This window comes from Gordionus sp. m RMFG-2023, chromosome 1, assembly GCF_954871325.1.
Source record: "Gordionus sp. m RMFG-2023 chromosome 1, tfGorSpeb1-WG-v2, whole genome shotgun sequence".
NCBI lineage: Eukaryota > Metazoa > Nematomorpha > Gordioida > Chordodea > Parachordodidae > Gordionus > Gordionus sp. m RMFG-2023.
Genome location: NC_088775.1, coordinates 91,209,020 through 91,234,366, shown reverse-complemented (window position 1 = coordinate 91,234,366; position 25,347 = coordinate 91,209,020). Strand labels below are relative to the sequence as shown.

Here is a 25,347-nt window from a genome sequence, read left to right as displayed (position 1 = left end):
TTTTTAATTTAAACGCTTAATTATAAAACTTATTCTTTAAGTTTAAATTTTTTTAAAAATTCAGATTATTGATTAAATTTATGATAGAATGAATGATCAATTTTGTTTCTACAATAATTTCTTAAATTCTCGCTCTGCACTTGCGGTTGTTGGAGCTAACGTTTAAAAAGTTTTGATTTCTTTTAATCAAATTTTGTAAAGTCGTTGTTGGTCTCCCCTTTTTAATATTCAATTTATGTCAATATTTATTGTGCTAAAGGATATTTTAAATAACTTTTCAATAACACGAAAATCTTTTTAATAAGCATTTTTTTTTATTACTTTTACCCAACGATTATTTTTTATGCGTATAAAATTAGTATTTTTAAACGGCTCGATTTAAGCCGATTTTAAAAAAATGGCTAACTCAGTATTTTAGCCAGAAAAATATTGTCCAAGCCTCAAGATTTCGCTAATAGATGTCCAAACCTTTGTGTAATCTATGAGTAAAATCTTTAGACTTGCGTAATATTTTTTTGAATAAAACATTGCGATAGCCGTTAATAAAATCGTCTCAAATCGCCTTTTAACAACACTACCTAAAATTATACAACATTCGTAGGATTTTTATTTGGCGAATTAGGTAAAAATTATTATACCAATAATATTTATTGTATTAGCCTAATTTTTTAAAAAAATAAACAATTTTCAATTAACTCCCCGAATGTGTATTTTCTTTTTAACATAAAAATATTATTCATTTTTTTATTATAGTAAAAATAAAATACCAACGAAGAAAAATAAGATTAATTATTTTGTATAGTATTAATTCTTATTAATATTATAAAAATTAAATTAATTCTATTTGAGAATTATCTTAAAAAAAATACAAAACAAGCATTGCTTCCTTGTTTCTGTTGATACTAGTGTTGTTAAACGGCTTATTTAGAGCCGATTTTTAAAAATGGCTAACTCAATACTTCACCCAAAAAAATATTACCCAAGCCTCCCCATAGGTTCCTGTATCTTTATCTTACCTATCTTAAGATTTTGCTCACAGATGGATCAAAGGTCTAGACATATATTATCAAAATCTTAAGGCTAAGGCAATATTTTTCAGGCTAAAATATTAAATTAGCCGTTTTTGAAAATCTGCTTAAAACGTTTAACAACACTAGTTGATACTTCGTTACTAATGGTAGCTGAAAAATACATCTTGAAAAAGAATGTGATACGGAAATAAGAGGGATAAGTTACGGTTATATGAAAACTATACCTGGTAATATTTAAGAATTAATTAATTTGGCTCAATCTACAAATGCACATTATAGGAAATTTGCAGAACACTGAAATATGTTTTAATAAGTCATTTCTCTTTAAAATCAAAGTATATTTTCTTTAAACTTCCAGGCTAAGATAGTTTCCAGTTTAAACGAGATTTTGGACAAATTTTAGCGAACCTAAAAATTGCGAATAATTTAAATAATTGAGCAATTACTTAACTGAAATAAAAGGATTACAATAGATGAAAGTTTAGTCGCAAACATTAAGATTGACAAAGTAACAACTATTAAGTGCGCTTCTAAATTTGGAAATAAAAAAGTCAAATATCGCTCTCATAAGAAGATCTGGTTCCAAGTTAGAGCTTGTGGTGTACTTCAACGAAATTATATGTTCCTTGGACATGTCAGCTGGCATACGTTTCAAATATGTAATAGTTGACAGGTATGTCGATCTGAATTTAGAACAAATCTTTATTCCAATTTAATTTATCTTCTTTCAATGATCACGATGGAATACATACTCCAGGATAAAAAACCAATTCAAAATACCATGTAATATCACAATAACCTACTTTCTTAATTTTTTTATTTTATAGATTATGTTGTGAATGTGGAACTTCTATCGAACCTAATCCTGCAAATATGTGTGTTGCATGTATTAGAACTAAGGTAGATATAACTGAAGGAATTATCAAACAAGGAAATCTTCAGTGGTGTAAAGGATGTCTTAGGTATGATTATATAATTTTTTTAAATATGCTACATATATATATTAAATAATTATACATAATATCCCCCCACTATTATGATTATCTATAATACATGAATTGTGTCCATTTCAGTTTTTAATTTTTGAAATGTTAGTTAATTATTTTTTAATCATATTAATCTTTCCAAAACCTTAAGGCATGCCTACAAATTTTTATTGAAATTGTAATTAATCAAATTTCAGTTTTCTTTTTCATTTGACTTGGTGTGACCGATATTTAAATAACTAACAAAAATTACATTCATTTAGTATAATCATGAAATTGATTCCTTTAATTTTATATATTTACTTTAAAACATAAAAAACTTGTTTAAATCTAGATATCTGAATCACAACAATCAATATATTATATGTCAACCAGAATCAAAGGAACTTCTTTCTATATGTTTAAAAAAATTGAAGGGGCTTAATCATGTATAAAATGAATTTTCAATTTTTTTATAACTGATTTATTAATTCTCTTATAGGTTAGATTAATAGATGCTGTGTTTATATGGACAGAACCTCATTCAAAAAGAATTAAAATAAAGCTTACCATCCAAAAAGAGGTTTATTTAGTGAAAAATTTTCTCAGAATTTAACAAAAATACTTAAATGAGCACTTGAAGATTTTTTTATTTTTTTGAGCAGTTTGCCATACCTTGAATGATCTTCATTCTTACATCTAACTTATATATATACATTTTTTTTTATTTAGGTAAATGGTGGTGCAATATTGCAGCAATCCCTACCAATTGAATTCATTGTAATGAATCAAATGTGCGATGATTGCCATAAAAGGGAAGCGAAAGATTTTTGGAAAGCTGTCGTACAAATTAGGCAAAAGGTTTATTCAATTATTTATCTATTTTTGATTTTTCTCGTGTAACCCTTAAGTGCCCAACTTTTTTTTATAAATCGAGATATTATATTATCAATTAAACCCAGAGACCTGTGTGGCCTATAGGCCACCAGGTATGGGCCCAGGGTTTTGTATTTGTTATATTAGTCTCATGTAAAACAGTTGCTAACTTAAAAAAGTGTTGCATATTTTTTTCCTCTAATAACAAATTTCAGTATTGTAGATAAAATCGTTGCCTAAACACACTTAAATATTGTTTATTTTTTTTTATTTAATTAAATTTTTGGATATTGGCTTGGGCCAGGCTTGTTCGAAATTTCTGAATAGGCTTGTGAAATTTTTTTTTAAGCTTTAAATACAGACGGGACCTACAAAGATTTAAATCGCAAGCCTGGGCCACATCTGATATGAAAATCAGCATCCATGAAGCTCTGATTGAAGCCCACTTGCTAATTGATGATAGGAAGAATTTAATTTTTAAAAAAAGAAGGTTTTAGTCAAGCATAATGACACTTCAAAGTAATTCAATTACCAGTGAGCTCTCCAAAATTATTTGAAAAACGTAATGAAGAGTTTATTACATCTTTCCAAATTTATATAGTGTATGTGTACAGACTTATCATTAATAATACACTAAAGATGAATGATTAATTAGAAGGAACCCATAACAAAGAATTGCAAGCCACTTATAATTATTTTTTTTTAATCAAAAATTTATTTGTGAATACCTTTCCGATTACAATTAATGTGCCTATTCAAAAAACAGGCTCAAACAATAAATTATTCCTTATTTTATTTTAAAGGAAATTTAGTAGTTTACTATTCATGATTGTAACTAATCAAATAAGTAAAAATTTATTATCTTACAAATATTAACGGTAAATGCTTGATTTGTATAATTTATTTTAATTCGTTTTTTCTTCAATAGGCCTAACAACAAGCATAAATAAGACTAACTCTCCCTAATTGAATCTCTCTTTTTTGGGGGGAGGGGGGAATGCATAATAACCAATCTATGTGTTATTAGAAGTCTGTTATTTGCAATGAATTCACCCTTCAAACCCATTTGCACTTATTGGGCTTAATCGATACGTTCTTATAAAATGTATTATTTTAAATATGTTACTCAGGCTGACAACAAAAAGACATTTTACTATCTGGAGCAATTGTTGCTGAAGCACAACGTCACCTCCCACATCCTCAACATCAAGCAAGAACACGGTTTATTTATAACGAATATGCGCTAGATAAATTTTACGGTTTGCATTTTGTCAGCCATTTTTCCCGCCTTTTTTTTCTCTCGAGATTGATTGGTTCCGTATTCTACCCCTTCCCAACCCGCTAAAATAATAAATCACGTGTCCCATTATTTACATAAATGTGGAGTGATTTCGAGAGCTTCATTGACATGTATGGGGTCTGATGTGGACTGTATCTTTATAAGATGCCTTTTAGTATATGAGCTGCCATTTTAGTAAATAAATTAATCTAGGGCCTAGTGATCTCATACCTCTGGGCCTTAAAAAAATGGAGGAAGAAAAATCACGTGCCCTATTTTCTCATTTCCTGTTTATAAAATTTAATTAAAATCTATATATACATACAGGTGGACTAGATTTTTATTTTTCGACGAAAGATGACGCCAAAAAATTTGCAGCCTTCATCGAGAACGTCATTCCCTGCAGGTTTTTTAAATATTATTTTGAAATTTTAACACGTGACTTACTAGGGTGTAGATTAATATGATTACTAGTCTCCATTTTAAAATTAAAAAAAATGGTAGCAACTTCTTTATATTTCCTTCCCTTATCCTATAAATTGGTCAATTCACGGATTGGCTGATTTTGATCTTAGTCAATTAGTGCAATGCCATTGGATCATATAAATGTGAGTCAAAATAATGAGATACGATCAAATTATTTTCGGCGATTTGACAAATAACATTTACTTCCTCTAGGAATCTTTTTTTTTTAATATTTATATTATATATATATATAAACATGTAAACGAAATAAAGGCAAAAATATTCTCAGCGTCTCATCTCGCACGACATCCACAGCAACATATTCAATTACAAATCCACTTTCAGCCTAGAACTGATACCCGTTAGCAAGGACAGTTTGGTGTGCTTCAGCGGCAAGCTAGCGTCCAGCTTGGGATTACCCAACAGAAATCGAATAGCTATATGTTGCAAGTTTGTTCTTTTTTTAGAAAAAAAAATTAATATATATACCACCGGGGTAATTCGGACCAACATTTAAAAAAAATTTTACTACTTATTTTGATCTAAATGATCGATTCATATAATGAATATTAGTTTGTTCAGATAAATTTTATTACACGGACAATAATAATTCGATATTAAGCTGCACCTACGATTTAGTAGTATAACAAAAAAAAACAAATCGATTTTTAATAAAAAACATTTTTTTTATACATTCATAAAAAAAACACTTTTAAGGCTAACCAAAAGCGCCCACTTCGTGGATCCCTTATCCGGTCAAACTTTCGAAATCAACGCCACTCAATATTCCAATATGGGCGAGAGTATCTTAGGTTTCGAGGTTTTATGTTCGGCCAATAAACTGGGAAGGTTCGTTGTCATGGAGATCGAGGAAGATGTTAGGAGAAAAATAATAATATATGTTATTTAGGGGTCGGGATAAATAACATAAAATGCACGGGTTGAATGGCCACCACCGTCCGCCATGTTTTATCTGACGTCAACAAAATAAAATATTTAATTCCGATCTACCTCACTAATTATCTTTTATTGTCCCTATTGTAGCCAAGTACTTGGTCACTTTTGTCGTTCACAAGAAATCTCCGAGAGTCTAAATTAGGGAGTTTCATTTTGTCATTTTGAAACATTTCCCTTCCTTAATTTTTTTTTCTTATATATTTCGTCTTTCATTTTTTTTTTGTTTCACATTTGTTTTTTTTAAATGTTTTAATAGTTTTTTATCCTCAAAATTTCTATATATTTTTTATTACTCTAAGTTTTTTTAGTTTTTTTAAAAATGTTTTATATAGTTTTTTTTGTTTTTAATAATCAAAATTTCTATATATTTTTTTTTACTTTAAGTTTTTTAGTTTTTTTTAAATGTTTTATATAGTTTTTTATCATCAAAATTTCTATTTTTAAAAAAAATGACGAATTATTTGAAAGTTTCGAATCAAATACAAATAGTAAATTTTCATTTATTTGAGATCCAATCCAGTATACAGCAAATGGGATTATCATTTTAAAAAAAATTTTATTCTTTAATCCGCCATTTTTTAAGAATGGGCTGCTAACTGATTTTCTTTAAAAAAAATTTACAAATAAATAAAGTTTTCTAAGCGCGCCGCCAATCAAAACGCGTCCCAAGTTGAGGACAAATATCAATTTTCCATGGCCGCTTGCTGGGTGACCAAGGACACTGACCAGGCAACTTTCGGCTCCGAGACATATTTCTGTAGGACGCATCTGGGAAATATCCTCAAGCCCGGAGATTTTGTATTAGGGTTTATCAAATAAATTTTTTAATAGATAAAATGATAAACTTTCACGCTATATTTCAAGCAGAGTTGTCAAAGGATCCAGATACTCTAGATATAAAAATGTGGTATCTGTATCTAGATAGATTTTTGATTAAATAATATGTATCTAGATATTATTTTAGACGTTGTATCTGTATCTAGATCCATTTAAAAAGTATCTTTTAACAACTCTGATTTCAAGTAACAGATTGGACAGCCTCGAAGTCAACGCTACCAATGGAAATGATAAATTAATTTATCCTCCTATACTTTGAATAAATAATTCAAATTTTGGGTTTTTTTTTGGGGGGGGGGACGATTGTATTATTTAGATAGCTTTAAGCGTAGACTTTACGACTGGTGTTGTTAAACGGATCGTTTTGAGCCGGTTTTTAAAAACCGCTAACCCAATGTTTTATTCACACAAATATTGGGCAAACCTTTCGTGTTTGCTCATAGATGGCGCAAAGGTTTGAACATTATTAATTAACGAAAATCTATAATCTTACACCATATTTAACTGGCTAAAATATAGAGTCAGCTGTTTTTGAAAATCGGCTCAGACATGTATATTTAAATTTTTTTTATCATCTATAATTTGCTCTCAGGTTACATTTACCTTCTTGCAATCTCAACAACAAATACCTGGAGGAAATGAAGGAATCCGATGTTCCGGAAGTGGTAAGACTTACATATATTATCCTTTTTTTTGCCACTAGGAAATGGAAAAATTATAAGCTGCCGAGGAAAATAGAAATTTGCTTAATTTCTTTAGACTTTTTAAAAAAATGTAAATTATATTTATTTTTTTTTAAAAATACAAGCTTTTGGTCAAGAAGGTTTACCCCGACGAAGATAAGAGCAAGAGGCTAAAACATGCCAGGAATAGTCGGAAATCTAAACTAAATTTGTCCGACCAGGACGCTTCCGTAGATACCCAGACTTGTGTTGAAGATAGGTTTTTTTTTATTATTTATAAATTTTTTAGTTTATCGATAAGTTTTGACACATTCATATAATTAAAATAAAAATTTTATCTTATTCTTTTTTGGAACTAACCTTGAAATTTTTTTATCGCAATTCCGAATTTATACTATTCGATATTCATCTATTCGCAATTAAAGCCTGATATTTTTTTATTACGATCATTATTAATAATTAAATTATATTCCTTTTTATTTCGCGTTAAATCATTTCCTTACGCCAAAACCGTTAAAGCGATTATAACGAAGTATTGGAGACCCTCGAAGAAATTAATCTGGAGGGACATTCTCGGGGACCCGAAAATAAGAGTTCCTTGACCATGGACATGGATGACGCCGAAAATTCTAGCCGACCAAAGTTGAGCTTGCAAAAAATGCTAGAAGATTTTCACATGGATTGAAAAATTTTAAATTAAAAAAATTTATTTTTCGTGTTTATTATTGATAATATTATTTTATCATGGCAACTTTCGCGACAATGAATGTTTTACGTTACGTATTATAATATAAACATAACATATATATATATATTAACTTTTATGAGAAGAAGAAAAAATTCGTAAATGGGTGTTTCCATACAATTATAGCTCTCCTCATTATAATTATTTATTATTTTAGCGTGCGAAAAATTTCTTCATAAAGGATGTTTATATATAAGTGTATCTCCGCTAATGGCGATAATCCTATAATTAATTTGCAATTATATTTCTTTCGAAATTAAATTAAAACATTTTTTTTTAAATCCACTAAATAATATAGTGTTCTTTACAATCTCTTTTTTAATGTAATCAATACGATCAATTAACTATTTCAAAATTAATACACCTGTTTAATAAATCACTTTACTTTAAGTTAAATTCCGTTCGGTTCTATATAACGAATCGAATATTAAAATTTCCTTCCTATGCACCGCACCCTGCACCAGAAATGTTGAAATAGCATGGTAACTCGCTACTAATTTAGAAAGTAGCTAAGTAGCGCTATTTTTATATAATTAAATAGGCATAAAATTTAAAATATATTTAATTAAATTAATTCTAAAAATCATGATCTTTTTTATTTAATTTTAAAAATTTAAATTTAACTGCATTATAAAAAGCTAGTTTTTCAAAATAATTTATAAAATGTCGACGATAGAGATTGATATCGAAGATAATTTTGATATGGATCTATATCGACAAATGTAATTTTCCTAGGAAAAGGAATGATGATATGGAATTTTCATTTCCTAAATTGGCATAATTAAAAAAAAAATATTAACGCAGTGTATTAATTTTATTGTAAAGATGGACAGGAAGGCTTTATCATCAAACAAGACTAGTATAGCTTCAATGTGGAAACATTTTGAAAAAAATTTAATATCAATGTATAGCCCAATCCTAAATCTTTAAAATAAAATTAGAATCAAAGCTGTATCTAAAATAGTTTTTGTGAGCTAGATGAGTTTAATGTGAAATTTCGATTTTCTGGCCAAGTCCAAACATGGTATGTTTCAAACTAAGCTATAAAATATTATTCAAAAATTACTATAAATAATATATTATTAACATTTCATTTTATCATCACAGGACTCATCATCTATTTAATGATAAAAAAAATTTTATAAATTATTATCGTAACGTTAAAACATGCATTAAAATTAACCAATTTTTATCAAAACAACAGAGTTGTTGTTAAAGGATCTAGATATAAAAATGTGGTATCTGTATCTAGATACCGCATTTTTGATTAAATAATCTGTATCTAGATATTATTTTAGACGTTGTATCTGTATCTAGATCCATTTAAAAAGTATCTTTTAACAACTCTGCAAAACAAATACTTTAAAAAAAAAAATTATTTCAATCCTTTCACGTTTTAACCCTGCACGATCACGAACTAAATTTTTATTATTTGCCCAGCAAAACCCAATCAGTAATATAAACCTAAATTATCTGTCCACTCGGCCCCGGTTTATTGGTGCCTTGTTTTCTTGCAGCAAGAATCTTAAAATTTATCGATTATAAAAATGCGTGATATTTAAATTGATATAGCCCGACCCGGCCCAGCCCGTATCATATTTTTTTTTTAAATGAACCCTCCTCGGGTTCGGACCGGACCTTGATTTGAAGATCTTGAATGGAAATTTTATAATTATTGATATGCAATAATAAATATAATTATATATATATATATTTTAAATTTTAAATTATTTTATTTGTGGAAAATAGAGATGGGTAAAAAAAAATAATATTTTTAAGAAAAAAATTCTTAAGTTAAGGTAAAAAGTAGCTTTAGTTTACTTCTTCTTTTTTTTTATTGAAGTAACTAATAGCGCGCTACTTTTTTTTAAAACGCTAGCTATAATAATAGCACGTGCGCGTTACTTTTTTTTGATAAATAGCGGTAGCGATATCGCGATACTTTTAAAAGAAGCCTATAACAACACTGCCCAGAACCCTACTCTCCCCATAAAAAATGTTTACTGTTTACAAGCGGGGGTGTTAGCTTGACTTGTACGTTAGAATTTTTAGGAATTAGTCGGGATTTAGCTCAATATAAAGAATTTAATTTTAAATATAAGATTTTAAAACGATTCTTTATTATAAAAAAAAGTTAACTGATGATAAATAATACATCTTCTTTTTTTTATATACAAGGTAAATCCATTATCTAAAACATATAAAATCACGTTATCCAATCTACAACATACAATATATTATTACAATATATCGTTACTAAAAAAACGATCCCCCTAAACCTTATAAAGTTACAAACATGTAACCAATATATCACTATAAGGCAGAATAAAATTAATAAAAATTTGAAAATAAACGACTTGTAAATTCTTAAAAATTTTTTAGAGAGAAAAATTAGTGAAAACCGAGATTTATTTTTTAAAAAAAATCCAATATAGCCAAAGACCTACAATAAGTGGACCTAAAAAATCTCCAAATAATATTTATGGCGGGAAAGCCCCAACCTAATAGTTCTCCCCCCCCCCACCATCTCTTTAACGAAATCCAGGATACCCCTATGTCCAAAACCATATGATTTTTTTTTAAAGAATAAATTGGCCGAAATCTTTAGATAAGATTAATAATTTAGCCGCAATGATTGCAACGTTACATTGAAACCCACGATAGAAAAATTTTTAATGGGCAGGTTGGGGCTATGATTGATAAACATCAGAGTAGGAAAATGAATAAGCGGCTATTGACTTAAGAGATACGAACCATGACCGGAATAATAAATAATTTCAGAAAATCATGATTGAACGAAAATGTACCTTTTTTTTGATTCTGATGGATTTTTTTTATACTGCTTTCCAGAGTTGTTAAAAGATACTTTTAAAATGGATCTAGATACAGATACAGATACCACATTTTTATATCTAGATACAGGTTCCATATAAAAACTCGCCCATCGCAATTTACCTGACTTATTAAATGCAATAAGAATAGTTTTACTCCCTTTTCAAATAATATCGCTTTGACAATTAGAATAAAAAAAAACATATTTAGTTTAATATTATAAGAACCTTCGTTCAATCTTGGCATTAAGCCAAGTTGCTCATCTATCACTCCCCCCCCCCCACCATCGCCTTTCTCTCTATTCAACGAGACGTCCCATTGATAGCCCGTACTCTTAAGGTCCACGCTGTTTACAGCTGTATTTGAAGAGGTTTCTTTATGACCGGAAACCTTTGCCTGACACTATCCTCTAACACTTACGAGAATCCTAGATCATATGAAATCGTTTATCCTCCATTACCCGTATGAAGACCTGAGAGAGCGCCTTTACCTTTAGATTCAACGGGCTAACAGCCTTCCAACCCCTTACCCCAACCCACATCTCCCACGGATAGATTGCTCCTATTCCCAGTGAAAACTGAAACTAGTATTCTTGACATTTTTATTCCAATATTAAATTCCTGAAGGTCTGTTTTTTTTTGCCAAGCCTTAAAATAAAAGTCAAATATCTTCTGCATTTATAAATTCAAAAAAAAAATTTATGAAATCAAAATGTGTCATCAAACTTACTTGGCGCCATATTTTTTTTTTCTTATTATTCACGTCGCCTGTCAAAGACTCCTCCCACCCCCCCCCCCCCCCATAAAAAACGAAACTAATAGGAAAAAAAAATAAACAAATCACGTGATGTATACGTCATCATATCCCGTCAAAACTCACTCGCGCCATATTTATTTTTTTCTTATAATCTCGTGGACGTGTCGAAGATCACCCCCATAAAAAACGAAACTACCAATTGGAAGAAGAACATATACATCACGTGAGTCACGTGATGAATATGTTCATCATATCTCGACAAATCGCGAGGGTTAAAAAAAAATATATTTTGGAGGGATCATTCACCGATTCCATATTTCATCATTTTATTTTTAAAATAATGAAAACAACATTTTAATTAATTTTTTGCCCCCTTGCGCCCAAAAAAATGTATAATTTCCCCGAAATATATAAATGATATTCCTATTTACCGTGTGGAGTCTTAGGAGCTGTTCTTTGTTTCCCGTTTTAAGATGATATCCGAGCTGATTCCTTAGGCTGGAAAATAAACTGGATCATTTTTGAAATTCCACCATCGATAGAATCTCATTCAGCGTCTTCCTTGAGAGATGAAAATATTTATTTTTTACCAACTATAAACTAGTTATGTGAGCGTTGGGTAAATAGCCGGGAATTCCTATGTAATTAACCCGCGAAATATTTCCCATTCAGTTTTCAATAAATATTTTTTATCCTGGTTGAACTTTCAATAGATCCAGGTGGGGTGGGGTGGGGTGGGGGGGGGCAAGTTTTTAAACATATTCTTTTTATATATTAATATATCATAATATACCGATACAACTAGTATCTTAATTAAAAAGATACAAAATATTTGTATCTTAAAAGATATCACATGGACGCTCCGCTAGAGGTTTAACAAAGATTCAATTAAGGCGTTTTTTTCATTCCCGCCTTCTTCTATCCATTTTCCTCTGAAAGCCAAATGGCCCAAATGAGACCAGAATAAAAACAATTTTTACCGTAAATTTATTTGACACACACACAAAAAAAAAATTAAATTAAAACTCCCTCAAGGAAAATAAGTGTCTTCCCTTTTTTATATATTTATATATTTATATATATTCAAACAACAAAAAATTACATTAACATAAAAATAATTATCCTCTTTTTTATATGTAAAAAATTAACAAAATATTTCTCCTTTTTTTTTAAGTCCCCAAAAATAATATAAATTTTCCTTAAGTTGAGACAATTATTTTGTTTGTTATACAAAAATTTACCTGAATAAGTCGCCAGCCAGTCAAACACCCATTAATGGATTTCTTGTGCATAATTTTCTTATCTTTAATTTTGTGTTATAAAAAAAAAAATAGATCCTATAATATTAAAAGGATGCAAAAAAAAATTTTCTAATATATTAAGGCGTTTATGCTTTAAATTTGGCGGTATATGATTCATAATGGTTTAAAAATATTTTTCTTTTTCGCAAAATTAATATTAAATTAATTTTTCCACTTTAAATTTAAAAATATATATATATAAATACATAAAAATAACTAAAAGAAATATTTCGTTTTTTTTGCAAAAAAAATCCAATTTTTGTATAAATTTAAAGAGAGTTTTTGAATGTTAAATGATAAAAATCTGGCATTAAATTCTGAACTCTTTAAACATTATTTCTTCTCTTTAGGTTATATAACGATATTATTTTTCTTTAAAAAATATAGACCAATATTAAAGGGGTTAAAAAAAAATTTTAATATATAAAGCTTTTATGCTTAAATTCGCTTCGTGGTATATGTATAAATTTTTTTTTTTTTAAATTTTTTGCCTAATTATTTATATATTTTTGAAACAAATCTTTAACTTTCCACTTACATTTTAAAGCAAATAAGCTTTTTCTTTAAAAAAAATATATTAATATATAAATATCAGAGTTGTTAAAGGATCTAGATACAAGTATCTAGAATCTAGATATAAAAATGTGGTATCTGTATCTAGATAGATTTTTGATTAAAATATCGGTATCTATATATTATTTTAGACGATCTATCTATATCTAGATTCATTTAAAAAGTATCTTTTAACAACTCTGCTAAACATATAAAAGAAACGAATGGTTATAGAAAGATTAAATAGATTTTTTACAAAAAAAAATCCAGTTTTTGTATAAATTTAAAGAGAGTTTTGATGTTAAATGATAAAAATCTGGCATTGAATTCTGAACTCACGTTATTTCTTCTCCTTAGGTTATAAAAAATATTATTTTTCTTGTAAAAAAATAAACCAATTATAAGTAAAAAATTCTAATATATTAAGCGTTTATGCTAAATTCGTGGTATATAATTTATAATATTTGAAAAAAAATTCTTTTTAGCATAATTTATTATAAATTTTTAAAAATAAATCTTTAATTTTCCACTAAATTTTAAGCATAAAATAATCCAGTTTTTGTATAATATAGAGAGATAATAAAAATGCAGCTAAAAATATTAGATAAGCTATTAATAATATGATAATAGTAAAAAAAAAAATATAATATTAGTAAATCACACATGTATAAAGTCATTAATTCTTGCTATTTTTTATTGATTGAGATACAAGTTCCCTTTTTAACGTTAACATTATAATAGTCAGCAAAATGGGCAAAGTCTATATGCATAAGGATGTTCAATTAGGGGGGTTTCGTATATTGAAAAAATGAAGCAGCTGAGATAGTTGTATTTTACTATGTTTATGGCTAATCTTTGGAGTAGGTAAAATCCTTCGTTGGGATCTTTGGTCCTAGCAGAGATCTGGGAAGGAAATTCAAATAATATTATAAATATCTGAACTCTCAAACCTTTAGTTTTTTTTAAAAAACTTTGCCTATATTTAACATAAAAAAAATTTAATTTGAATGACTACATCCTCTTTATTCCATTTTGGGAAATATGAATGACTGGCATTTTGGCAATGTTTTCCAACTAAACTTTCGAACAAAATTTTATTTATTCTTTAATATAATTCAAAACAAAAAAAAACACAACTTGAAGTTCGGTTTGATTGACACGTGTCCCAAGGAAAGGAGTAGTGTTGTTATAAACGGCTCGTTTCGAGACTATTTTTTAAAAAATTGCCAACTTAATATTTTATCCAGAATAATGTCACCCAAGCCTGAAAATTTTTGCTCATAGATGGTACAAAGTTTCAAGGCATCTATTAGCGAAATCTTGAGATTTATGGCAAGATTATTCTGTCTAAAATATTGAGTCAGCAGAATAATCGGCTCATAACGAGCCGTTTAACTCCACTAGAAAACGAGCATCATAATTAGTTGATTTAAAAGTAACAATATGATTTTGTTGCCAAACATTTTCCATCATATTTTATTAATAACTTTCTTAAAAAGTTGTTTAAATACATACTTTGCCGTAATTATTTATAAATAATAGCGTTTGGATAAAATTCAAAAATAAAAAAAAACTAAAGAAATAAATAATAAAGAAAGAGTTTACGCGTTATATGGAAAATAAAATTTTTAAAAAAAAATCATAATATTATTACCCTAGGTGTGGACCTGTTAGTAGTGAAGACCACGGTCCGGTATTTGACCCGAACAAGATCTGCTGTCTTTAAAAAGATCAGTAGTGGTCCTATAGGAAAAAACCGATCCTGGAATGTACGTTTTTTTTAAAATCTAATTTAATTCTTGTTTATTATCGTCTGATATTGCAAAATGAAAATTCGCGACAAGAACATTTAAAATAACTCCTCTAGAAAAAAAAATTAAAATAAAATAAAATATGCAAAAAAAAGAGAGAGAGATAGGTAAAAATAATTGTATTATTAATTGAAGTTAAATATAAAGCAAACTTGAATATTAATTTATTATTTTTTTTACAAAAAACCGTTCTGGACCATAAAAAACCCCGGTTTAAACTGTTGTCCTCAAAGGTCGGCCGGAAAGAGTAGGAGCTGAACATTGTATATGTTGACGCATTCCGAATATATTCTATGCAGTCGGGATTACTTAGAGTGTTGTTAAACAGCTAGATTTAAGTCCGTTTTTTTAAAAACGGCTAACTCCATATTTTATCCTGAATAATATTGCACAGGCCTGAAGAGTTTGCTCATAGATGAACACAAAGATTCTAAGACACCTATTTAGCGAAATAATCTAGCAGGGTCTGGCTTAAAATATTGGTGTTAGGCCGTTTTTTAAGTGTAATAACATTCATTACTTAGGACTTTTCACCGATAAGTCAGACCACGTTGCCCCAAGGGAGGCGAATACAAGCCTCCCACTGTCCATTCCACAAATCAGACTTATTTTAATAGAAAAGAAAGAAAAACCTTCACGATAAAATAATTTATATATTTTATGATTTATTGAAATTAAAAATGTTTTCGAAAAAAAATAATATTTAATAGGGTAAAATAATGTTATTTATAGCTTCTGGAGTTTTTATCTTATCTTATATAATATTATTATTTATTATTGTCATACTGTCTTCTATTTTCAAACTAGCCAAATCATAAAAAAATTTAACGAATTTTGTCAATATATTCATTTATAAAGAATTATAAAAATATACAGGTGAACGAAGGCGACCTTTGTCGCGAAAATTATCTTCTTATATTTTCATCCCAAAAAAAAAGTGTAATATTTTTGTCACCGATGTCTTTCTTTCTTTTTTATATTGAGTTCATTATTTTATTTTTTATTTTTAAAGATAAATAAAATAAAAAAAAGTAAAATAAATAATTTCTATTTTAATTTAAATAATTTCTTTTTATTCTTAAATTATTTTCTTTTCTTATATTTTTTTTTGAATTTTATTTTTTTAAAAAAAAATATTTTTTTTTTATATAATAAATTAATTTTTAAAGTGTATTTTATTTTTTTTATTTTCATCTATTTTATTTTTAAAATTATGAATATTTATTCATCTATGTCAATATTCTGGGTCGCACTAGTCAATATATACGTGAGTGAAGTCTTAATTTAATTAAATTTATTAAAATGGCGTGAAGCCATAACAATAAAGTAGGGGGGGGGGGTGAACTTGTTCGAAATTTTTGTCGATAAAAAAATACTGAGTGACATGTTTAATAAATCAAAGGTTTATTATGATGTAGTCAGGAGTTGGACTACCTAGACCTAGACTGACGATGCGGTCATAATAATGCACTTGAAAGCGTCGGTTGAATGCAAATCAGCTGGACCCGCCATTTTGGTAACCCATATAGTAATTATTCTCATGTTAAAAACTACTATTAAATTGATAACTTGCTTCCTAAGGTTTGCGTAAAACATAGGAATAAATTAGGCTCTCGTTTAAAATTTTAATAATTGATTAGGGTAACCAAGATGGCGTCCCCAGCTGTTTTTTTTATTGATGCACACTTTTAATGACTACATTGTTATTAAGTTGGGCACACATTTTTTTTATAAATAAATTATATATTAAAAATAAAAGTAACTGAATAATAAATACAAATACATTTTTTTAAAAAAAAGAAGAAAAAAAATAACGAAGAAAGTATCGAAATCCAAAAATTTTGATTCTTATTTTTATTTAGAAAAATTACCAATAAAAAAGCTATGTTTTATCTAAAAAAAAACGTTTAAAACAAGGAACATTAGAGGAAAAACAATTAATCTTTAACTAAAAATGGGTGGCATTTGTGAAAAACGCCCATACATTTTAGGATGAAGTGTAAGTGTATTTTTAACATTTACAGGGCAGATAAATTTAAGGATTCTAATTTATTATAAAATAACTATCTTAAAATATACGAGTTTACGGAATTACAATTGAAAAATTAAATGTTATTTTCATTACCAGGAGCTCCCTTGACAGCGTAACATAATTTGACGGTTAAAATTGAAGGCAGGCACTTTTCGCAAAAGATACAGGAGATAAAATGGTAGGGGGGGGGGGGGGGGTGAGTATAAAATTGGAGGGAGATATTTTATTTTTTTTGGTTGAGCAACAGAATTGGCATTTGCCCCTTAAAAATTTATTATTGATTTTGGAAAGATATTTCGAAGAAGCATTACCTTTTAAATATGGTTAAAAAATGAACATGAATAGAAGATATGGAGAGTCTCTTCCGTATGTTTTTTTTGCTAATAAATATCTTAATTAATATTAAAGAATTTGATTTACTTCAAGTCTCGCTTTCAGTCTGAACGTCGTTCATTTTTTGATTAAAATAGGTGAAAACAGCAAGTGTGTTTTTTTCAGTTCATTGTGTTTTTTTCAGTTTAATGTGTTTTTTACAGTTTAATGTGTTTTTTTCAGTTTAATGTGTTTTTTTCCAGTTCAATGCGTTTTTTTCAATTTTTAATGTGTTATTTTTTATTATAACTTATAAAATCATTTTTTTTTGAGAGCGATATTTAAAATTTTTTATAAAATCTGATTTTCCCGGGAGAAAATTCCAAAATTTAGAAAAACTTACATCTAGGGGTTTTCTTAAAAAATTTTGCCTTCAACTTTTGAACTTAATATAATTTATATTAGTTTTTTTATTTATCCCATAGATTTGTTATATAAAATTATAAAATGTCTCTGAAAATTCGTAGATGGAGGTATTCTAAAGAAAGAAAGAAAGAAAGAAAGAAAGAAAGAAAGAAAGAAAGAAAGCATAGGTAAAAATCAGAATTTTAAATTTATAATTTAAAAATAAAAACGCGTTGAAAAAATAATCGTCAATGTTTTTACTTCCACCAACGTGTTATTTTTTTTTTAACTTTAAATCATTTTTTTGAGCGCGTTTTAAAAAAATTTAAAAAAATCTAATTTTAACGGAAATGCGTTCCATCATGTTTGGAATACCAAATCTTCATGAATTTCGGACAATTTTTTTTCATGAACATTTAAACGTAATTTTAGATTTTCCATATTTATAGTGTTGTGAAGTAACGTCAAAAAAGTAACGTCAAAAAAGTAACGTCGTTACTAACGACGCTACTTTTTTTTTTGAAGAAAAGGAAGGCCATTTGTTACCTCCTTCTAGAGAGGTAACGAAAGGTAACGCGTTTAATTTTTTTGAGTAGCGGCAAACGCAAAACGTTACTCGTTACTTTATATTGTTTTCTTAAAAAAAAATATCAACAAAAAGAAAAACATATTTTATTGTATTATAAAATTACTTTTATTTATTTTTTAAATTCTTTACAGCACTAATTTTTTATATAACTTTATAAATGGCTCAAAGGTTATCAGCAAAGATTGTCTGCAATTCCATAAGATAGGTATTCCAAACATGATGAACTGTATTTCCGGTAAAATCAGATTTTTTTTCAAAATTTAAAAAAACGCGACCAAAGAAATGATATAAAAGTTGTAAATATAAACACATTGCCGATACTAACATATATTCTAGATACAAAAATAAAAGTATTTGTATCTTAAATACATGTAATCGCGATACTGTCCCTACCCTTGAATGCAACAATATTTTTTGGAGCATAGGCATATAAAAATGCTGGGCAAGTTCAAAAACCTTAAAAAAATGACGGCGGGGTACCATCTGATTTGTTGGAAGAAAAAGAAATTGCCGAACCTTTTAACGCTATTAAATTAGTGTTGTTAAAAAGAACGATTATAGGGTCCATTTTTTCAAACTTTTTGTCAGCTGTGTGCAAAATCTTTTGTGGTAATGTTATTTTTTGGTTATAATCCAATGACATGATAATAATACCTAGACTGACTATGCATTCATTAAAAGTGCGCATCAATAAAAAAACAGCTGGGGACGCCATTTTGATTGCCCATATCATAAAAATTTTAAACGAGAGGCCAATACCTTTATGTCTGACGCAAATTTTATTAAAAAACTGATCATCGAGATAAGGAAGTAAGTTAACGATTTATTAGTAAGTTTTTAACATGAAAATAATTACTCTATGGATTACCAGAAATGGCGGGTCCAGCTGATTTGCATTCAACGACGCTTTCAATTGCATTATTATGAATGCATCGTCAGTCTAGATATTATTATATGTCATTTATAATATTAATCGGGCCGTTTTTTAAAAATTGAATCTGACTTTTTAACAACAACACCGCTATTAACGAATTGCTAATCGAATTTTCGCATTTTTAGTTTATAAATATTTTAGTTCATTTGTCGTGATAACCATCATATTTTTTTTTAAATAAATTAGTTACATTTGTGAACACGATTTTTAAAACAATATAAAATATATGAATTATGTCTGCGTGGAGCTATTGATGTAAAAGGTAATAAATTAAGAGTTTGTTATATGACAAGGTGTCATTCAAATGATGAAAAATAAATTTTCGGTAAATAACGCGTCATTTTTTTTTAAAAAAATATTTAGCCACTTCTTTCAGTCAGGCGAGTTTTTTTTTAAAAAAAATCGGATCCATCTTTTTATTGTTTCTTAGATATTCTTGCTGAAGCATTCAGAACAGACCCCGTAAATGTTCCGGTATTCTTCTGAGTTTTCATTCTTGTTCCTTTATTTTGAGTTTCTCATTCTAATAAGCATTATTTAAAAAATATTCATATTATATATATATACAATAGGAATATATATTTATATATATATAACTCCTAAATGAGATATAATTTTATTTAATAATAGATTGGTATATCGTTAGCTCAAATAGGTAAAATTAAAATAATTATGAATATTATAGAATGAATAATGAAAGATATAAGAAAAAAAAAGGAAAGGAAGGAAAGGAAAAGGAAGGAAGGAAGGAAGGAAGGAAGGAAGGAAGGAAGGAAGGAAGGAAAGGAAGGAAGGAAGGAAAGGAAGGAAGGAAGGAAGGAAGGAAGGAAGGAAGGAAGGAAGGAAGGAAGGAAGGAAGGAAGGAAGGAAGGAAGGAAGGAAGGAAGGAAAAGAAAAGAAAAGAAAAGAAAAGAAAAGAAAAGAAAAGAAAAGAAAAGAAAAGAAAAGAAAAGAAAAGAAAAGAAAAGAAAAGAAAAGAAAAGAAAAGAAAAGAAAAGAAAAGAAAAGAAAAGAAAAGAAAAGAAAAGAAAAGAAAAGAAAAGAAAAGAAAAGAAAAGAAAAGAAAAGAAAAGAAAAGAAAAGAAAAGAAAAGAAAAGAAAAGAAAAGAAAAGAAAAGAAAAGAAATTATAAATAATAAATAAATTATAAAAATAAAAGATAAAACGTATTACGGCTGCGATCCCAAAAGCCTTGAGACCAATTGTACCATCGATAATTGTGTGGGGGCTGTCCCTTGCTCCAATAATACGCAAATCGAGTGTTACAACAACATGTGCACGTGTTCAGCCATTTGGTGGTTGGGAGAAAAGATATTCGATTGTAACTCTAAGGATGCCTATGCAGCTCCAGAATTTCAGCCTAGGAAAAGTGGAATCATTCCGGCCAAGATCATTGGATTATTCGGTAATATAAATCATTCTTCCTTCCTTCCATCCTTTCTTTCTTTCTTTCTTTCTTTCTTTCTTTCTTTCTTTCTTTCTTTCTTTCTTTCTTTCTTTCTTTCTTTCTTTCTTTCTTTCTTTCTTTCTTTCTTTCTTTCTTTCTTTCTTTCTTTCTTTCTTTCTTTCTTTCTTTCTTTCTTTCTTTCTTTCTTTCTTTCTTTCTTTCTTTCTTTCTTTCTTTCTTTCTTTCTTTTCTTTCTTTCTTTCTTTTCTTTCTTTTCTTTCTTTTCTTTCTTTCTTTCTTTCTTTTCTTTCTTTCTTTCTTTTCTTTCTTCTCTTTCATTCCAAAATTAAAATTGTTTTTTTCTTCTCCTTTCGCGTTTGTAATTAAAGTTAACCTAGATTGTTATGATGAAGAAGATGGAAAAACGATTTTATTAATCAATAATATTATCTTGATCTATTACCGTTGAATCCATGAATACAGACGCAGCGGGTGTAAATATAATTACAAATGGTGAAATTTGTGGATACTTTATCGAAGACTTGATTATACAAAAGAAAGAAAGAAGAAAAAAAAGAAAGAAAGGAAAGAAAGAAAGAAAGAAAGAAAGAAAGAAAGAAAGAAAGAAAGAAAGAAAGAAAGAAAGAAAGAAAGAAAGAAAGAAAGAAAGAAAGAAAGAAAGAAAGAAAGAAAGAAAGAAAGAAAGAAAGAAAGAAAGAAAGAAAGAAAGAAAGAAAGAAAGAAAGAAAGAAAGAAAGAAAGAAAGAAAGAAAGAAAGAAAGAAAGAAAGAAAGAAAGAAAGAAAGAAAGAAAGAAAGAAAGAAAGAAAGAAAGAAAGAAAGAAAGAAAGAAAGAAAGAAAGAAAGAAAGAAAGAAAGAAAGAAAGAAAGAAAGAAAGAAAGAAAGAAAGAAAGAAAGAAAGAAAGAAAGAAAGAAAGTAAAGGAAGGAATCTTTAAAAACTTTTATTTTTCGTTAGCTCTATTCGACTTTTATATTTACTAGCCATAGGAGGGCAATTTTTTATTCTAGCTCAAGGTAGTTACATAAATGTTTAATAGATCTAATTAAAAGTACAAAAATTACATCTAAGAAACCTAAGGTAATATATAAATAATGATTTGTAATTGGTAAAAGCCCTTTTAATATCGTCAGGGGTTTGAATTTCAATCTTTGTTTAAAGAAGGGAGAAAAAAAAAAGATTATTTAAAATTGTATGCGAAAAATATTTATTAAAGGATATCAAAATATAACTTTCCTATTTATTAAAATCTTTTACAATTTTTCAGACCTTCGAAAATGTAACTCGATCGACATAATGCTAATCATAGTTATATTAGAACTAATAGCATGAAACCCAGTGATCCATCAATACATACATTCACTGGAGTCAGCTGTATAAAGGTATAGTGTTGTTAAAGAGCTCGATTTTGCTAACTTTAAATTTTACGCGAGCCCCGAGATTTCATCGACAGATGTCCAAACCTTTCTATCATCAATGACAAACAGCTACATTCTTGCTAAAATATTTTGTTAGCCGTTTATTTAAAATCGAGTCTTTTAACAACACTAATTGACTGGCATTTGGACGAAATGTGAGAGCAGTCCCTAATTAAGATGAAACTATAGTCATGATTGGAGAAGTGAAGGTTTATTTTTGGAGTCCGAATTTTTTTTTTAGAAAGGCCTGGCTTACCGTTATTCACCTCCCATGGCTGCTCTGTGAAAGTAACAGAAATTTTCAATAACGGCTACTACAGCCAATGAAATTGATTTAGATTCGAACACAATTCCTTTATTTTGAATTTTAACAATACAAATAAGAAAAACATTGATTGACTACTATAAAAAAAATACAATGAGCTATAACGTTAAAAATAATATTTCCATCAAAAACGTATTTAAGACTACAGATTGCACTACGGATGTGAAAACGTTTCGGAATTGGTGGATTGTTACTGGGAAGTTTGCGATACCAATACTAATAATCAAAATAGAGTCAGTAGACCCAATGGTGGCTTGGAAGATATTAACAACGGGGTTTGCCAAGGTTACCCAGGAGCCGAATGTTATCCTAACGCGTGCAAAAAATGTTCCGCCTTCTGGTGGTTCCAATATCAGAAGGTGGATTGTGACGAGGAATATGGAGAACTGAAGCGTAGAAATACGTTTGGTAATGTTTTTAAAAATTATTTAAAGAAGTGTGAGAGTAGTTTAGGCACCTAGAGTATCCGTTCCTTTATATTTATTTTAAATAATATTATTTAAAATACTCATTTTACATACTCACATAATCATCACCTGCACAATATAAATTATCGTATTTTGGTTAATTCTCCCTGTTTTTAACTAGTTTAGATCTTTGACTAGTCAGGTGTTGTTTATAATTAATCTATCATCCCTTTTTTTTTCTACTCGGTGAACTCCTATTCTGTTAGACGTAAAATGATTGTGAAGAAAGAAAGGAAAGGAAAGGAAAGGAAAGGAAAGGAAAGGAAAGGAAAGGAAAGGAAAGGAAAGGAAAGGAAAGGAAAGGAAAGGAAAGGAAAGGAAAGGAAAGGAAAGGAAAGGAAAGGAAAGGAAAGGAAAGGAAAGGAAAGGAAAGGAAAGGAAAGGAAAGGAAAGGAAAGGAAAGGAAAGGAAAGGAAAGGAAAGGAAAGGAAAGGAAAGGAAAGGAAAGGAAAGGAAAGGAAAGGAAAGGAAAGGAAAGGAAAGGAAAGGAAAGGAAAGGAAAGGAAAGGAAAGGAAAGGAAAGGAAAGGAAAGGAAAGGAAAGGAAAGGAAAGGAAAGGAAAGGAAAGGAAAGGAAAGGAAAGGAAAGGAAAGGAAAGGAAAGGAAAGGAAAGGAAAGGAAAGGAAAGGAAAGGAAAGGAAAGGAAAGGAAAGGAAAGGAAAGGAAAGGAAAGGAAAGGAAAGGAAAGGAAAGGAAAGGAAAGGAAAGGAAAGGAAAGGAAAGGAAAGGAAAGGAAAGGAAAGGAAAGGAAAGGAAAGGAAAGGAAAGGAAAGGAAAGGAAAGGAAAGGAAAGGAAAGGAAAGGAAAGGAAAGGAAAGGAAAGGAAAGGAAAGGAAAGGAAAGGAAAGGAAAGGAAAGGAAAGGAAAGGAAAGGAAAGGAAAGGAAAGGAAAGGAAAGGAAAGGAAAGGAAAGGAAAGGAAAGGAAAGGAAAGGAAAGGAAAGGATAGGAAAGGAAAGGAAGTCATGTTAAATACAAAATTGATTAAACAATAATAAAAAGTATCAAAATATATTACAAAAATATTTTAAACAAACGCAAGGTTACAAAGCTAAAATAATCGTAAGTTTTCATCAACATATTAAATAAGGTTATATTCAAATAATACCAATTAAAGTTACATAAATTATCAATACAAATTTAAATTTAAATATAAAAAAATCAATTCCATTATTTAGCATCGGAGTAGCACACTGATATCCGTATTGAACGCAAAGAATGAAATATGTAATCTATATCGATTGAGGAGATGTCGAGATATTTAAGTTCTCTTGCATATTACTCCTCAGAGATTTAATATTGATATGGATAAGTTAGAATTAACTATGGCTTTGTCATTTGTTTTGTGAATTAATATTTAGGCCTCGGTTTGGTGGTATATTTGAGCATATCAATCATCGTGTGTTTTGACGCAATTGTGTAACCTCAAATAAGTAGGAAGAGATTTTATAGCATTGGAGGACATCAGTATTTATTTGAAAAGGTCCAGATAAAGTTCTGTCAAATAAAAAGTTGTTTTTTTAAAACAGTTTAGGCAAAATAAAACTAGATCGCCAAGATGATAGCTGGAAAGCGAAAATATTGTTTTCGAGTAGGCGAATCAAGAGCTAGACTAATATGAATGAAGAACCATGATGTTCGAATTAACGTTTATTATAGGATCTAACGAACTGCATGTTGTGATTTGACGTTGTTGTGTGGAGAGTTGTCTATCAATAATTTTCGAAATTTTTATATCTTTATATAACATTCTCAAATATATAATTTGAAACATTGGAATTAACATTATATATCAATTCATTACCAGGGACAATAATGTTGCAATTATATTTTTAGCCAATATTATATAAAGATATAAAAAAATATTAATAATGATTGATTGACACCTATCCACACTCCAACGTCAATCACGACACTGCATATATTTTTTTTGAGCACATGAATCCTAACTTTTTCGAAATAAGCTTGGAAAGGTGTAATTTCGACTTCCTGCTAGAGAATAAATTCTGTTGAGAATGATTTTTAAAAAAAAAATAAGCCTATCTAATAGTTATAATAGTAATAACCAATTGTTCAAGAAATGTCTTAGGACCCCCGCTTTAATCGAAAATAAAAGAATTATTTACATTTTTCTAAATATCGTATTTTAAAAAGACGGACTGAACGAAATAGGATGCGACGGATATACGTGCAATTGCGACGCGAAGCTTCCCGAAACGACGTGTTATCACGACCCTTGCGTTAACGCCACTTGTTACCTGTACCCGCGAGCCCAATGTAGATCTCACAATTGTTTTCAATGTGAAGCAAGATTTTACGCCGGCGATCGGGAAGTCAAATGTGTTTAAAAAAACGAATGCATAATTTTT

At 28.7% G+C, this 25,347-nt stretch overlaps 2 protein-coding genes across 2 annotated transcripts; both read left to right on the top strand.

The window, feature by feature from the left end:
* The first annotated feature begins 1,714 nt into the window (after positions 1 to 1,714).
* On the top strand, positions 1,715 to 7,927 carry LOC135931050 (60S ribosomal export protein NMD3-like). The gene is made up of 13 exons (XM_065467906.1): positions 1,715 to 1,814; positions 1,859 to 1,993; positions 2,352 to 2,445; positions 2,499 to 2,579; positions 2,729 to 2,857; positions 4,003 to 4,093; positions 4,479 to 4,557; positions 4,890 to 5,066; positions 5,334 to 5,493; positions 6,207 to 6,379; positions 7,003 to 7,075; positions 7,219 to 7,352; positions 7,613 to 7,927. The coding sequence occupies exons 1-13, from the start codon at positions 1,762 to 1,764 to the stop codon at positions 7,776 to 7,778; spliced, it is 1,545 nt and encodes a 514-aa protein (XP_065323978.1). The 5' UTR covers positions 1,715 to 1,761; the 3' UTR covers positions 7,779 to 7,927.
* Positions 7,928 to 11,048: 3,121 nt separating this feature from the next.
* On the top strand, positions 11,049 to 25,326 carry LOC135930937 (uncharacterized). The gene is made up of 5 exons (XM_065467740.1): positions 11,049 to 11,132; positions 19,993 to 20,017; positions 20,522 to 20,767; positions 22,654 to 22,920; positions 25,133 to 25,326. The coding sequence occupies exons 1-5, from the start codon at positions 11,049 to 11,051 to the stop codon at positions 25,324 to 25,326; spliced, it is 816 nt and encodes a 271-aa protein (XP_065323812.1).
* The last annotated feature ends 21 nt before the right edge of the window (positions 25,327 to 25,347 follow it).